General features: G+C 55.0%; 1 protein-coding gene across 9 annotated transcripts in view; it reads left to right on the top strand.

Moving 5' to 3' along the window:
* Positions 1-15,580, top strand: part of ARHGEF10L (Rho guanine nucleotide exchange factor 10 like) — a 167,741-nt gene that overhangs the window by 64,654 nt on the left and 87,507 nt on the right. For all 9 annotated transcript variants that reach the window (XM_037828364.1, XM_037828365.1, XM_037828368.1 and 6 more), the window contains exons 5-6: positions 10,104-10,195; positions 11,867-11,950. In XM_037828364.1, coding sequence (XP_037684292.1) covers positions 10,104-10,195; positions 11,867-11,950 — 176 coding nt within the window. The remainder of the gene's footprint in view (positions 1-10,103; positions 10,196-11,866; positions 11,951-15,580) is intronic.

The raw sequence follows: 15,580 nt of genomic DNA, 5'->3' as shown, positions 1-15,580 counted from the left end.
TACAGCCTAATCCTAGGACCTATGAATGTTGGCTTACGTGGAAAAAGGGACTTTGCAGCTGTGGTTGAGTTAAGGCTCTTGAGGTTGGGAGATGATCCTAGATTATCTGGGTGCACTCAGTGTAATCACAGGGGTCCCTAGAAGAGGAAGGCAGGAGGAGCAGAGTCAGAGATCAGATGATGCCGCACTGCTGGCTTCGCGGAGGGAGGAAGGGGCCGGAGCCGAGGAAGGCAGACAACCTTTAGAGCCTGTAAAAGGCAAGGCAACGGAAGCCCCCAGAAGGCTAGAGAGGAAACTGAGGGTTAGTGCACAAGGTCCCGGGTCAAAGCTGACACCTTGATTTTAGCCAGTGACACCCATTTCAGGCTTTCGACCTCCAGAACCGTAAAATAATGTATTTGTGTTGTTCTGAATCACTAAGTTTGTGGCAATTTGTTACAGCAGCCTTAGGAAACTAATACCATCACTCTGTAAAGAGGGAATTCTTATCGGCCCCATTTTATAGACCCAGAGAGACGGAGCCACTTGTGCAGGGCCGTGGCTGGCAGGTGTGGGTGTCTGCTCTTCCTGCCAGCCCCACCCACTGTGTGCCTGGGACCCTCTCTGGGGCAGCCCTAGGCCAGAACTCTGCCGGCTGGCCAGGATTCTCTCTGCATCCTCCATCCTTCCATCCTTCATCCAACACGTCTTCACCAAGCTCCCCCAACAGGACAGCCCCCCAGTGACCTGGACAGGCCCTGTTCTGTGCCAGATTGTTACTCCTCTGTGCTGGGGTGTGTGTGTGTGGGCTCTGTAGCCAGATACTAGTGTCCTGTTAGTGTTTGGCAATAGCCTGTGCCAGGCTGGGTCCTAAGAGCTCTATCTGCCTTGTCTTGTTTAATCTTCACGGCTAATGGGGCAGGCACTATTAGAACCCCATTTTAAAGATACAAAAAAGGCACAGAGAGAGGATGTGTCATTGGCCAAAGTCACAGAGCTAAGACGAGGCTGAGCCAGGTTTTAAACCCAGGCATCTGCCTCCAGAACCTGTGTTCCAACCCCTCCGCTCTGCCCTCACCCACATAGGGCTGGTTTGGACCCTGCCCCACCTACTCATTAGCTCTGACCCAGGACCTTGTGCCCTAACCCTCAATTTCCTCTTTGCAATGTGAGGTAAGACCCGCGGGTGGAGCTGGTGTTTGGAGCTGTCAGACGTAAAGTGTTAGCTGTCGGGTCAGCAAGCCGCTCCTTATTACTGCCTCAAAGGGAGCTTGCAGGGCACACGGGACCCCACACTGGCCAGTTCATTGCTTAGGATTACCTGGAATGTGCTTTCTCTCTCTTTCCTTCATCCATCTTCCTTCCTCTTCCTCCCTCCCTCCCTTCCTCCCTTCCTTTCTCTGTCACTCTCTCTCTCCTTCTTTCCATTAAAGTCATACATGTTTACTGTCAAAAAATTAGGAAGTACAGAAAACTATAGACTGAAAACCACCCTTGCTTCTGCAGTGTTCCGTCCAGCCTCTCTCTGAGGCCCAAGTACCTGCATACATCATTTTTATAGCCCTGGGTTTGAGTATACATGCTGCTTCATGGCTCACTTTTATTTACTTAATTACATAGCATGAGCATTTTCCCACGGGAACCTGTACCCTCCTCCAACACCCCACGTGGCTCTTGATAAGTTACTGCTGGGGGTGCAGCGCCTGTCCACAGTCTGACTGCAGAGCCTGTGTCCCTGAGAAGTCAGGGAGGGGACAGTCACCGCATACAGGAGGCCAGAGGCCGGGCTCTGAATCTGCATCTGTGGGGTAGGGGTGGGTGGTGCATTGAGGCAGTTCACTGGGTACCTGGACACTCCCTCTCCAGGGCCAACCCCTCCTCTCTGCCCTGGCCCACAGAGGTCTGGTTTGGACCCTGCTCCACCTACTCATTAGCTCTGCCCCAAGACCCCTGTACCTCATCCAGTAAGCAGATTTGGGACTAGGTGGCAGGGCAGGGCAGGACACAGACTGGTCACTTTGTGTGTAAGGGATAGCCAAGCCCTAGCCCGAAGAGGCGAGCACATGCAGGCCAGACACACTGCTGTGTTGGGGCATCGGGGGCCCTGATGGGGTGGGGGGTATTGCAGAGAAGCAGGGGAAAGGACAGCAGGACACCTGGGGTGTTTGCCATGTGCCAGGCCCTGTGCTAAGTATCTTACATGCTTTCTTGATTTCCTCCTGATCAGAACCCTAAGAAGGAGGTGTGATGGCCCCATTTCATAGATCTGGAAACTGAGGCCTAGAGAAATGCTAAGTGCTTTAACTCTGCATCCTCATTGCTGGAGTAGAAGTGATTATTCGCCCCCTCTGCAGTAGAGGAAGCCACATTTCTGAGACATTAAGTGACCTTAGTGTGCAGCCAAGCGGCAGAGCTGCAGTTTTGTCACTGCAGGTGCCTCTGGCTCTGGAGTACACGCTTCCTCAACCCCCAAACCTGTGGTCCCCGGTCCTCAACCCTGGCTGCGCTTCAGAGCCAGCGGGGAGCTTTTAAAAACACTGATTCCAGCCTCACCGCAGGCCAGTGGGGAGGGGCCAGGGCATTGCCATCTTTAGGAGATTCTAGGTGCCACCGGTGGGCAGCCAGTCTTGAATCACTGGACTCGATGATCAACAGTGTCCCTTCCAGGTTTAACGTGCTGCACAAATGAGAGAGTGGTCGGGTAGAAAGAAAATCTGGCAGCAGGCTTAATCTGGGCTTAATGTTTTTGCCTTTCTTTTGTGTCTCTTGGGATTGGGGGTGTGGAAACGGTGTAGGGGTGGTGTTCCCAGCGGGGAGTGACACTCTGAGCAGGGCCGTCCTGGGCGAACCTGCTGCCACCCTCCCGCCCTGTGCCGCAGATGGGTTTTGCCCGGGCTCCTAAGGCAAGCGCTCTTCTGTTCCTTTCAAATCCCCAAGGGTGGTGGCATTTTTTCCTCTTTCATATTTTTCATACCTTGTGCTGGAAAAAGCCCCAGGAATGCTCTGAACAAGTGGGTCTGGCCAGCCCAGAAATCTGCAGAACCATTCAGGTTTTGGGGTCTTCTTGCTGGCCAGCCCCACTGTGCAGCTTCTGGGGAGGGACCCTGTAAAGTCCGTTGTCCACAGAGAGTCACTGAGAAACGGGCCTGTACCGGCAGCTGCAGGGCGCGTGGTCGTCAGTCGTCCTTGAGTGCTGTGTGCCAGGGGCTAAGGACAGAGTGGCCGTGACCGGCCAGTCCCAGCTCCCACCAGGCCTCGCTCCTCCCTGGCCTGGGACTTGCTCCGGGGAGAGGAGGTGGGACACTGAAGGGGCTTCCAGCTCCACAGACCAGAGACGCCTGGCAGTGTTCTGGTGCATTTGAACTAAGTCTGGTTTACAGTGAAAATTGGCTAGGGGGGTGGGACAGAGAGGTCCTGGCTCACTTTTTCACTTAGTTACCTGTGGTACGCAGAGAGAAGCAGACCTGCGCGTGTCTTCTGCTTCTTAGATGGGCTGCTCATCTTCTGCTCTCCACGGGTTCGGCTTCTTTCCTTTGCATTCATGCAGGCGGTGCGGCTGCACTTTGTAGGAGCAGTTGTAATCTCAGTTGCTGGCCTTACTCTGCTGTGCAAGCTGAGAGGCATTAGAAGTGCAGCAAGTTCAGATAAGAGTGAGATAATTGGCCTGTTAGGGGATTTTATGACGCTTATTATCTGGAGCCTTTGCTCAGAAGGAGTGTTTGCTCACAAGGAGAATTAGACTTTCCTGACGGGAAGGGTCTGGTGTGGCTTCCTCGGGCAACAGCAGGGAGAGGCCAACCCTGAGTGGGTGCAGGGTGAGTCCAGGGCCTTGGCAGGCGGCAGGGCAAGGAGGGAGGGGGTGCCCCCCCAGCCTCATTTCTTGCCATGACCTTCTTGCACCGTTAACTTGAACTCTACCCTGCTCCTTTGCTTGTGACACCCTGTGGCTTTGCTCATTCTTCCCTTGCCTGGAAGGCCCTCTCCCCCTCTTGTCTGCCTGGGGAACACCTGCTTCAGTCTGGGGGACAGCAGAGCTGGTGTCGAGAGCCAGGCTTTGCAGGCAAACGGGCTCAGTTCAATCCACAGCTCTGCCACTTGCCAGCCAGGTGACTTGGGGCAAGGTCCTTGACTATTCTGACCTCAGTTTCCCCATCTGTAAAATGGCTGTAATAATATGACTTGACGTGTTTTGCACTTGAGAGGAATTCCTCAGGAATTCAGCAGTCTGGATATAGAGTAGATGCTCAGCAAAGTATGGGGTGAGGGGTGGGGTGGGGGGACTCCAGCCCAGGCTTCCGAAGCACCGGCCTGCCCATGGGGCACTGTCCTCTTCCCGCCCTCAGGGCTCCCAGTCTCTCTGCTTGCCTCAGCCATGGAGATGGTGGGGTGGGTGAAGGGGCGGCAACTTCCCTAGGCTGTGTGACCATCAGCTACCCAGCCCTGGATGCCAGGGCCAGTAAGGGGGCTGGCTGCTGACCGTGCATTGATAATGTGCAACCAGGAGTGTTCTGTGGATGTGAACCCATGTGTAAAAAGGATCTTTGAAGATATTATTAATTAAGGTGAGGCCAATCCAATGGGACTGGAGATCTCAACAACAGAGGAAGTTTGGACCCAGAGGAGAAGGAGACAGAAGGAGACAGATGGTCATGGGACGGAGGAGAGACTGAGTTATGGATTGCCGGCAAGACTTCAGGGAAAGCATGATCCTGCTGACATTTTGGATCTTGAGTCTCCAAAACTGGGAGAAAATAATTTCCTGTTGTTTAGGCCAACTGGCTGTGGCACTTTGTAACAGCAGCTCTGGGAAACTAAGACAGTTCACCACACCCCCGGTTTTTAGCATGCTCATAAAGTGTTTCCAGAACCCTTCTGTAGTTGTTCTACCTCACCCTGTGGGCTTCCCCACATCCCAGTGTCACCTTTAGAGCTGACAAAGGACCTTTCCGTGTGTTCTCTTGGTTAAACCACGCTGCAGCCTTGGAGCTGGGTGTCAACGGTATTTCTTGGCTGGAGGCTTGAAATCTGTGAACTTGTGTCTCTCACTCTGTGCTGAGCTGTTCCTCTCCATCTTTTTAAAAACATGGTGACCGAATAAGCATGGGAGGGTACGTAATCTCATGACACAGCGAATCTGTGGCAGAGGTGAATTTTAAATGCAGGTTCTCTACCTCCAGGTGGCCTGGTTGAAGGACTGAGCGTTTAAGCCCAGCTCCCTCTAAGTAGCTGAATGCCTGGGTGATTGAGTCTTTCCGAGCCTCAGTTTCCCCATCTGTAGAATGAGGGTAAAGATGCCTAACTCATATGGGCTCTGGTGAAATAAAATCTTTAAATTCAGGGAAAGCAAAGCAAGCAGCCCATAGCAGGTGCTTTGAAAATGGTCACTGATTGCCATGGTTATGTATCAAAGTAAGGAAGGTCTGTGTCAGGGAGACTTGCAGTCCAGACTCTTCCAAGCTCACGGTGACTGGCGGGACAGTTTGGTTCCATCTGAACTTTTCTGAGCAGCTGAATTCAGCATCTTCAAGATGTTGCTGCTTTGGGGAGGTGGTGGCTCGGGGAAGCAGCTGTTAGGGGCTGGGGTGCAGGCAGCTCCCTTCCTCCCGCTTCCTGCAGCTGAACAGCCCTGTCTCCTCTTGGCCTTTATTTCCCATCGGTGGGAAGTGTTAGTTACCCCAGTACTGCAATGTGCTGTCTTCTCCACCCCAGGGTGACCCTGCTGATTTCTGGCAGTAAAATAGGAGCTGAGACTTGCTTCTCCAAACCATGCAGGTGGCTTAGACCTGTGCTGTCCTATGCAGCGATGACTAGCTTACCTGTGTTTGGCTATTTAAAATTAAATTAGTTAAAATTAAATAAAATTTAAAACTTGGTTCCTTCATTGCACTTGCCACCTTTCACGTGCTCATTTGCCACATGTGACTAGTGGCCACTGCATCGGACAGCACAGAGAGAACATTTCTGCCTCCCCGGATACCTGCTCCATTACCTGCCAGGCAGGGGGTGTGGTCAGAGCACAGCTTCGGAGCCAGGGGAGCTGGGTTTGCAGTCAGGCTTTGCCACCTTCTGGCAGTGTGATCTTGGGCAGCTTCCTCTTGCCTGCCGTGAGGAGGATGCTGCCTTTTCGGGAAGGTGAGGCACCGGGCTGTGCTCATGGGAGAGGCTCAACTGCGTCCATTCCCTTCGCGCATGCCCTCCCCCTCCCCTGCACTATTCTGGTCTTCACCCCCACCCCACACCCCAGGAGATTCAAACCAATTCATTGGCAACAGTGGCCGCTGTCCTGGACAATTTAAGGCTTCTACCCTCTGGATTGGCATAGGTGGTCATTTAAAACGTTTTTATTTTGTTTTTTTAGCCTAGATTTTTTTTTTCTTGTGCCATTCACTTTTTTTTTTTTTTTAAATCAGTTTTATTGAAATACATTCGCACACCATACAATCATCCATGGTATACAATCAACTGTCCACAGTATGATCACATAGTTATGCGTTCATCACCACAGTCTATCTCTGAACATTTTCCTTACATCAGAAAGAACCAGAACAAGAATAAAAAATAAAAGTGAAAAAAGAACACCCAAACCATCCCCCCATCCCACCCCATTTGTCCTTTAGTTTTTATCCCCATTCCTCCACTCATCCATACACTAGATAAAGGGGGTGTGATCCACAAAGGTCTTCACAATCACACTGTCACCCCTTGTAATCTACATTATTATATAATCGTCTTCAGGAGTCCAGATTGCTGGGTTGGAGTTTGGTAGTTTCAGGTATTTACTTCTAGCTATTCCAATACATTAAAACCTAAGAGGTGTTATCTATGTAGTGCATAAGAATGTCCACCAGAGTGACCTCTCGACTCCATTTGAAATCTCTCAGCCACTGAAACTATTTCGTCTCATTTTGTATCCCCCTTTTGGTCAAGAAGATACTCTCAGTCCCACAATGCTGGGTCCAGATTCATCCCCGGGAGTCATATCTTGCGTTGCTAGGGAGATTTACACCCCTGGGAGTTGGGTCCCACGTAAGGGGGAGGGCAGCGAGTTCACCTGTCGGGGTGGCTCAGTTAGAGAGAGAGAGGGCCACATCTGAGCAACAAAGAGGTACTCAGGGGGAGACTCTTAGGCACAATTATATGCATGTTTAGCCTCTCCTTTGCAGTAATGAGCTTCATAAGGGCAAGTCCCATGATCAAGGGCTCAGCACATCAAACCACCAGTCCCAGTGTTTGTGACAACATCAACACCAGTCCAGGTGAGGAAGTCCAACACCTCTGCACCTTCCCCCAGATCCTCGGGGCGGGGGTGGGGGGGTGGGGAGGCTGTAAATATATTTTTTATTATCTGCTCATATTACTCTGGGATGTGTCACTATTTCTCTCCAGCCTATACTAACCTACTGTATCTCACTTCCTATTCAAAGTTCCATGCAGTTGTGGTGTTTGAACAAACTGACTGTAGAGTTGTACCGTTTAGAAAATTTAGATCCTGTACCAGATAGACATCTCTTCCCTTGGTCTCATATGGAAGTTGAAGTTTTAAAACACAGTCAGTTTCGACCTTTACCCTTTGGCCCGGCTTGCCCTGGTCTTAACCAGACCTGCTTCATTCATATCACTAATTGAAGTCTGGGCTCTTTTTCAGCTTTTTATTTTTTATTTATTTTTATTTTTTATTTTTATTTTCTTTTAACAGTGGCTGAATGCACTAATATTGAGATTCATATCTGCCGAGCTCTAGCTCTGAGTTTCAGGTGTCTCAGAGATACGCATTGTTCCAGAGACCAATCAGGTTATACACTAAGGGATCAGCATCTCAAAGTTTAGAGATAGGCATTACAATTCAGGGATAGAGTTAACTGCTGTAAGAGCTTACAATCTAGGGACTATTACAGTAATTATGTCCACGTTATAGCTTAGACTTTTAAAAATATTTCATTTTGGAATAATTATAGAACTACAGAAACGTTGTAAAGATAGTGCAGATGGTAACAGAGAGTTCCATATACCCCTCGCCCAGTTTCTTACTTGATCCTGGTACATTGTCAAAACTTAGAGACCACCACTGGTACATCACTATTGGCCACACTCCTGATTTTATTTAGGTTTCACCAGTTTTTCTATCCTTTTTCTGCCTCAGGATCCAGCCCGGGCTCCCCTATTGTATTTAGTCATATGTCACTGTAGTCTCCTCTGTGACAGTTTCTCTGTCTGTCCTTGGTTTTCCTGACCTTGAGCGTCTGGAGCAGGACTGGCTGGTACCCTGTAGAATGCCCCTGACCTGGGCTTGTCTTCCGCTTTTCTCATCACTAGACAGGGAGAGGCGAGGCGCCTCATCCTGTCAGGGGGCACGTGGGGCCCCCCCGACAGCACTGGGGATGTTAACCTGCGTCACTTGGTTGAGGGAGGGGTCTGCCAGGTGTCTCCCCCTTTCCGTTGTCTGTTCCTTGGAAGTGAGTCACTGAGTCCAGCCCACCGCAATGGGGAGCAGGGGACAGGGGACGGGGGAGTGAGGGGGTTAGGCTCCGCCCCCTGAATGTGGTCTTTTGAGGCTTTGCCAGTCCTCGTATCTCACAAGAGCCCAGGGCCATGCTGGGATCCCCAGCTGTCAGCTTCATGCAGAAGGGAGCTGAGGGCACTGTCCACCGTCCACCTCCCACCATCCACTGCCTACTGCCCACCACCCCACCGCTCATGCCCATTGCTCACCGCTCATGTCCACTGTCCACCGCCCACTGCCCACTGCCCACCGCCCATGTCCACTGTCCACCGCCCACCGCCCACTGCCCACCGCCCATGTCCACTATCCACCGCCCACCGCCCACTGCCCACTGCCCACTGCTCACTGCCCACCGCCCACTGTCCACCGCCCACCGCCCACTGCCCATGTCCACTGTCCACTGCCCACTGCCCACCGCCCACCGCCCATGTCCACTGTCCACCGCCCACCGCCCACGTCCACTATCCACCGCCCACTGCCCACCGCCCACTGTCCACCGCCCACCGCCCACTGTCCACCGCCCACTGCCCACTGCCCACTGCCCATGTCCACTGTCCACCGCCCACTGCCCACCGCCCATGTCCACTGTCCACCGCCCACCGCCCACTGTCCACCGCCCACTGCTCACTTCCCACCGCCCACTGTCCACCGCCCACCGCCCACTGCCCACCGCCCATGTCCACTGCCCACTGCCCACCGCCCATGTCCACTGTCCACCGCCCACTGCCCATTGCCCACCGCCCATGTCCACTGCCCACCGCCCACTGCCCACTGTCCACCGCCCATGTCCACTGCCCACTGCCCACCGCCCATGTCCACTGTCCACCGCCCACCGCCCACTGCCCACCGCCCATGTCCACTGTCCACCGCCCACTGCCCACCGCCCATGTCCACTGTCCACCGCCCACTGCCCACTGCCCACCGCCCATGTCCACCGCCCACTGCCCACTGCCCATGTCCACTGTCCACCGCCCACTGCCCACCGCCCACCGCCCATGTCCACTGCCCACCACCCATGTCCACTGCCCACCGCCCACTGCCCATGTCCACCGCCCACTGCCCACTGCCCACCGCCCATGTCCACTGTCCACCGCCCACTGCTCACTGCCCACCACCCACTGTCCACCGCCCACCGCCCACTGCCCACCGCCCACCGCCCATGTCCACTGCCCACTGCCCACCGCCCATGTCCACCGCCCATGTCCACTGTCCACCGCCCACCGCCCATGTCCACCGCCCACTGCCCACCGCCCACCGCCCACCGCCCACCGCCCATGGAGCCTGCACAGGAGGGAGGAAACCCGTGCTCGGGTGTCGACGGTGCTTGCTGCTCATCGCTGTGGACGCGGTGGATCCTTCTGCTCTTGTAGAGTAGCAGGTCAGGCCTTATGGTGCCTTCCAAAGATCAGCAAACAAGAGGGGAAGGGGCTTGTCCCAGGGCAACCCACATGCGATTCCTAGAGCTGTGAGCCTCCCCAGCCCTCCTGGCCAATGACCCCGGGGGCGAGTGGCGGCCCAGCCCCCACCTGAGCCTTGTGTGCCCTGCTGACCTGCAAGGAGCTGCGGAGGCCTCGGGAGCCGGCCTCCCCCTTGACTGCCCCCAACCCTGTTTCCTGACCCGCAGGGTGCTGGCTGTGGTGAGCAATGGGGATGCTGGGGACACAGCTGTCTCCCGGGTCCGGCGCTCCACCTGGAAACGGAAGAGCTCCCGTCGCAGTAAGTGCTCCCTCCCCACCTCCCCGCTGCCCACCCCAGGTCTGGGGGCTGAGGGAGCTAAGGTGGGCTCAGGAGAGGCAGGGGTCATCCTTCCTGGAGGGCTGCTGTTGGCTTGGCGGCTGCTCTGGGGTGGATGGGCCACTGCCCTTCCTTTGAGACCCTGATGAGAACCACGGTCCAGGAGTTGGCCATGCTCATCTGTTTATTGTGCACCTACGGAGCCCCGTCGATAGGCCAGGCCAGGCCGGGAGGTGGGGGCAGCCTGGATTCCAGGATGAGGTCCCCTGGGAACCAGACGTGCAGCCAGTAGTGGGGTCAGGGTGGGAGATGGACCAGAGAAGAGCTGGGATGAGGTCCCGAGGGCAAAGAGGGAGGGAACAGGGGTTGGGAAAGAGGGTTCCAAGTAGAGAACCAGCTCGGGCTTGTGCCTGGGGGTGAGGGGCAGTGATGGAAGGCAGCGTCTAAGGGTGAACGGGAAGAGGAGGCTGTGAATCTCACTAGCAATTGCAGAGCCACAGAGGCCATGCTTAGAGCTTGAGTTTTATTCCGAAGGCTACAGGGAGCCACGGAATGAGAGTGATGTGGCCACGTCTGCGTTTTAGTCTCATCACTCTGGGGTGCGAGTGAGGGTAGAACACAAGGTTGGAGGGCACTGGAGCCCAGGGATGGGGGGCTGTCTTGCCCAGCCAGGAGAGAGAGGCTGCCGTCCAGAACTAGGAAAGTGGAGAGAGGTGGACCAGTCTGAGCTTTTTAGGAGGCAGATGGGGGTGGGGTGGAGTGAGGAAGGGAGAGGCACCAAGGAGACACCCTTCAGGGCTCGGGGCTGGGGGCTGATTGCAGGAAGCATCAGAGCTGTCAGGGCCAGCGGGGTCTTTCCAGTCCATCCGTCCCCACGTCCTGTACCACTATCTTCCGGCAAGGCCTGGGAGCCACAGACGGGGACTGGTCGTCCAAACCTAGCTCAGCAGGGGCCATCCCCTCCCTACAGAGGGCAGGGATTGGGCTCACTCCTTGAGTTTTTCATCTGGGCAACTGCTCTCTGCCCTGCTCAGTCTGCCCAGGGATATGTTGGGTGAGGGATGTGCTCACCTGTTGAACCTTTCACTGATCAGAACTGTGTTGACTGAGCTTCTGGGGGGGCTTTTCTGAACCCCGAATCTGCCCCAGCTCCCTGACATTCTCTGCTTACTCACTAGAGCTGCTTTGCCCTGACCAGCCTCTGGGAAGTGGTTCCCTTGTGTCCCTGCTCCATGGGGGTGGGGCTGGCCCTGGGGGCCTGGGCGTCTCAAGATGCTTCCTGGGCCCTGGCCCAGGGGCCGGGCTGTGTCCTCTTCCAGCAGGTGCCGTGAGCAGCTGCCTGTCAGCCAAATGGGGGGCCTGTGGGTGGCAGGGAGGAGCTGGAGGTCTGCACGGTCACTGGAGGATGCCCTGTGGGAGTTGGGGGCGGGGAACAGCAGGGGCACCAGCGCCCCGTGGAGCAGCCGGTGGGAGCTCCGGTGGCGGTGGCGGCTCTGGTGGCTCTGGGCCAGCCCTGGTGGTGAGGCTGCCGGCCGGATGCTGGAGCAGTCGGGAGCCGCAGGCTGGTGCAGCTCTGATGTCAGCCGGGCTGCTGCTCGCCTGGCCGCTCCCAGCCCCATCTCTGTTGTGCTGTTTCTCTTCCTTCCCTCCCAGTCGACCGGTTCACTTTCCCCGCCCTGGAAGAAGATGTGATTTACGACGATGTCCCTTGTGAGAACCTGGATGCCCATCAGCCCGGTACGGCCTTTTCCCCACTTCTCTAGGGACAGGGAAGGGGGCCGGGATCGGGGAGGGTCTCTTCCATTTAGCCCAGTGCCCCCCTGTGCTTTCCAGACCCTGCAGGCATGGGGAGACTCAGGAGATGGCTGCGGGCGGCCGGGCCGGGGCTGGGACAGGAGTGGGGCCGGGTCTGGGCTCAGTGGGCAGAGGTCCCTCCCGGCTGTGGTTCCCGGGCAAGCCATGTCATCTCTCCAAACCTCTGTTCCCCCTCAGCACCTGGGGTCATGGTCCAGACTGCACAGGGACCGGAAGGTGGGCAATTGGTTAAACCAGACGAGTAAAGCAGATAAAGCAGAAAAATCACCCTGCTCTTGGCTGAGAGGGACGGGTCAGCAGGGGAGATATGAGGCTGCAGCAGGGAAAGAATGGGAATGGGGAGTGAGGACCTCCTCATCAACTTAACTTTTCACCCTGCTGGCTGAGTTTTGGGGGGCTCTCATTAACCCCATCTCTCTAAACCAGCCCCCCTCCACGTCACCCCCTGCTTCCTCACTTAGAGTAAGGGGAAGGAGTGGGGAGGTGGGCAAGTCCTGCTGTAGCTGGGCCCGACTTCCTTGCCTAGCAGGAGAGGGGACTGCCCTGGGAGGAGGCCTGTTTAGTAACAGGGGACAGTAAGAGCCATCTTTGGTTAGGCACATTCTGTTCATATTTTGTCTCATGTAATCTGCTCTAAAACTTTGATTTGGGGGTTCTTGTGTCCTCATGTTACAGACAAGGACACTCTGTAGAGGCTGGGCTGGGGTGTAAACCCAGGGAGCTGTCCCCTAAGCCAGGAGAGGTTCAGTGGTATTTTATGACACATGGAGCACATTTGCTCCCACTGTTCCATCAGCCCCATCAGATCGGCAAGGGGTGCACATGCTTGCAGTTGACAGTTGCATCAGAGACGTTAAGCCACTGGCTCCAGATCACACAGCCATGATTTGAATCGACATCTGCCTAACTTTGCTTTTCCTGCTACGCTATGCTGCCTACTTTCAGGGACTCCCCATCTAATGGGGGAGACACAGTCCCTGCTCTTGAGGAGCCCCTAGTCTGGTGGAGGCAGTCGGAACCATCACTGGGCAAAGCACAGTCCGTGGGGAGGGGCACGCAGACAACAGGCCTAGGCCCGAGCCCCAGGCCACATTCCTGCCTCCCCGGCTCCTAGCTCATTTGAATCCAGGGAGAGGTGGGAAAAGGGCACACTGTGCTGGGGAGCAGTGGGAATGCATAGGAAGGTTCCAGAGCTGGGAGGTCTGAGTGGCTGAGTGGCCTCAGTGGTTGTTTAACCTTGTCGGGCCGTTTTCCCACCTAAAATCAAATCAAGTGACTAATTCCTTGGTCTCGGGTGTTCCCTGGGCACATGCTGTGTCCCTAGGCCATGCTGGGTCCGGCGTGGGCTTGGGAGGCTCTGGCCTGGCCCTGCCGTGCTGGAGTTGTACCGTGAGGTGGTGAAGAGTAGGTGGCCCTGAGTCAGATCACCTGCGTTTGCATCCTGGCTCTGAGCCTGCAAACCAAGGATGATGACACCTACCACCGGGGCTGTGGGAATATGGAAGGAGACGAGGCTGTCAGCAGCTCGGGGCCAGGCCCTCCAAAGTTGCTCTCCACAGGTGGAGCTGTTCCTGAGCTTGGAGAAGAGGCTGTCAGCCAGGGGATGCACCTGGCCCTGAGTTCAAATCCAGGGCTCTGTGTCTTTGGGCCTCGGTATCTTCATCTAAAGTGGGGGTGTCATCCCTCCCTCACAGGACTTTGGGGAGCTGGAGGTTCACACCAGAGAACTTCTGCTTAATCCCTCTGGGCCTCAGTTGGTACATCTGTAGGTCCTGAGTTGTTGGGCAGGTTCCCTGAGTGATGGGTGGAGCTGAGCATGGGTGTGCGCTCTGCTGGAGGCGTGAAGAGGCAGGGTTTGGGGGTCACTTTGAGGCCCTGAAAGCTGAGGATTTGGTAGCCACAGCTCCACCCAAACTCAGGAATCTGGAGAGGATATTTCTAAAGGAGCCCCAGGCCTTCTGGCACCCCAGGGTGATTGTCAGGATGGTGGGGTCCTCGGTGGAAGGCAGTGTGGTGAATGGATGAGCACAGGCCCGGGAGTCTGCAGCCCTGTCCCCGATTCGCTGTGTGATCTTGGGCCAGTCACACCTCTCTTGGGGCCTCCTTTCTGCATCTGTCTGATAGAAGGGGGTGATGATTGTACCCTGCCAACCACACAGGGCTGCTGGGAGAGGCCAGTGAGAAACGCCCTCTTGAGATGGAGGTGGGTGGGGTGGGGTGGGGGTGGGTAGAGATGCTGCCGCAGTTCTTCCAAGAACTGGACTCTGCCCCTTGGTCATGGGGCGTGGAACCTCCCCTGCCACACTGGGACTAGCCCAGCCTTTTAAAGGTCACAGCCGTTTGCCAGCTGCTCCTCTCCCTGGAGACATTAGTCACTATTACCTTTTACAAAAAATAACCTTGTGCTGCCTCCTCATCCTGGGACCTGACTCTCCAGCTAAGCCTCAGTGGATCTGTTTGTTCTTTGGCTGACAATCTGCTCGATGCTCCTCCGCCCCGGCTTTCCTGAGGTTGAGGTGGGGGGCTCTGGGTGAGTGAGCTGGCACCCGAGCCCACCCAAAGCTGCTTGGTTGTCCCACTGGACGCTTACCATGTGCCAGGTTCTTGGTGAAGGGCTTTGTGAGCATGTTTTATTTCTTCAACCTGTCAGCTTCCTATTAGCCCCATTTTGCAGAGAGGTCTCTGATGGCCAAAGTGCCCTGGTGTTTGATACATATCATTTCTGGGTGGGTCATTTTTTCTTTTCTTTCTTTTAATTTTTCTTTTGAAATAATTTCAAATTGACAGGAAAGTTGCAAAAATAATATAAAAATAATACAGAGAACTCCAACATATACTCTTTTCCCAGACACCCAGATTTACCAACTTCTAACTTTGTGTCACATTTGTTGTATCATCCTCTCCTTCTCTGTCTAAACATTTGAGAGTGGGTTACGTGCATTAGGCTCCTTTATGGCAGGTTATTATTATTATTTTTTTAACACTTCCCAATGCCATCTGTCTTCTGGGTTGATAAAGCATTTTCATCTATATGTATTTTTTGGAGTCCAGCCCCACTTTTGGAGGTTGGTAGTTCATCTCTAGGTAAAATAGGCAAGGAATAGAAGCTCAAAGGGGCAAAGGGACTTTCCCAAGATCTCCTGACCATCTCCAGATGGGACCAGGTGTTCTGGCCCCAGGACAGTGGTTTTCCCACCTCGGCCTGAAAACAGTGTTTCCCACCCAGCTTGGCAATGACTCCAAGTGTCCCCTTGATCCTGGTGGGACCTGCCCCTCCAGACCTGTGGACTCTCATCTCTTCACCCCCGAGTTTCAGTCCAAGACATTTCTGGTGGGGTTCTGGAAGAGGGAACGCCCCCGGATTCCGGGCCAGGTGCGCCCCCTGCTGGGCCATTCTGGACCCTCGCGGGAATCTCAGCTTTGGAGTGAAGTTCCCGTGGGTGGAGGGGTCTGCCCGGTGCCGGGCTCCGTGGTGGCCCCTCCCTGTGCGCCTCATTTAATCCTCTCCACCATCTCCATTTTATCCCCGAGAATGAGGCCAGAGCCCAGACT

This window comes from Choloepus didactylus, chromosome 2 (genome assembly GCF_015220235.1).
Source record: "Choloepus didactylus isolate mChoDid1 chromosome 2, mChoDid1.pri, whole genome shotgun sequence".
Lineage (NCBI taxonomy): Eukaryota > Metazoa > Chordata > Mammalia > Pilosa > Megalonychidae > Choloepus > Choloepus didactylus.
This window is presented reverse-complemented; position numbering and strand designations above follow the sequence as displayed.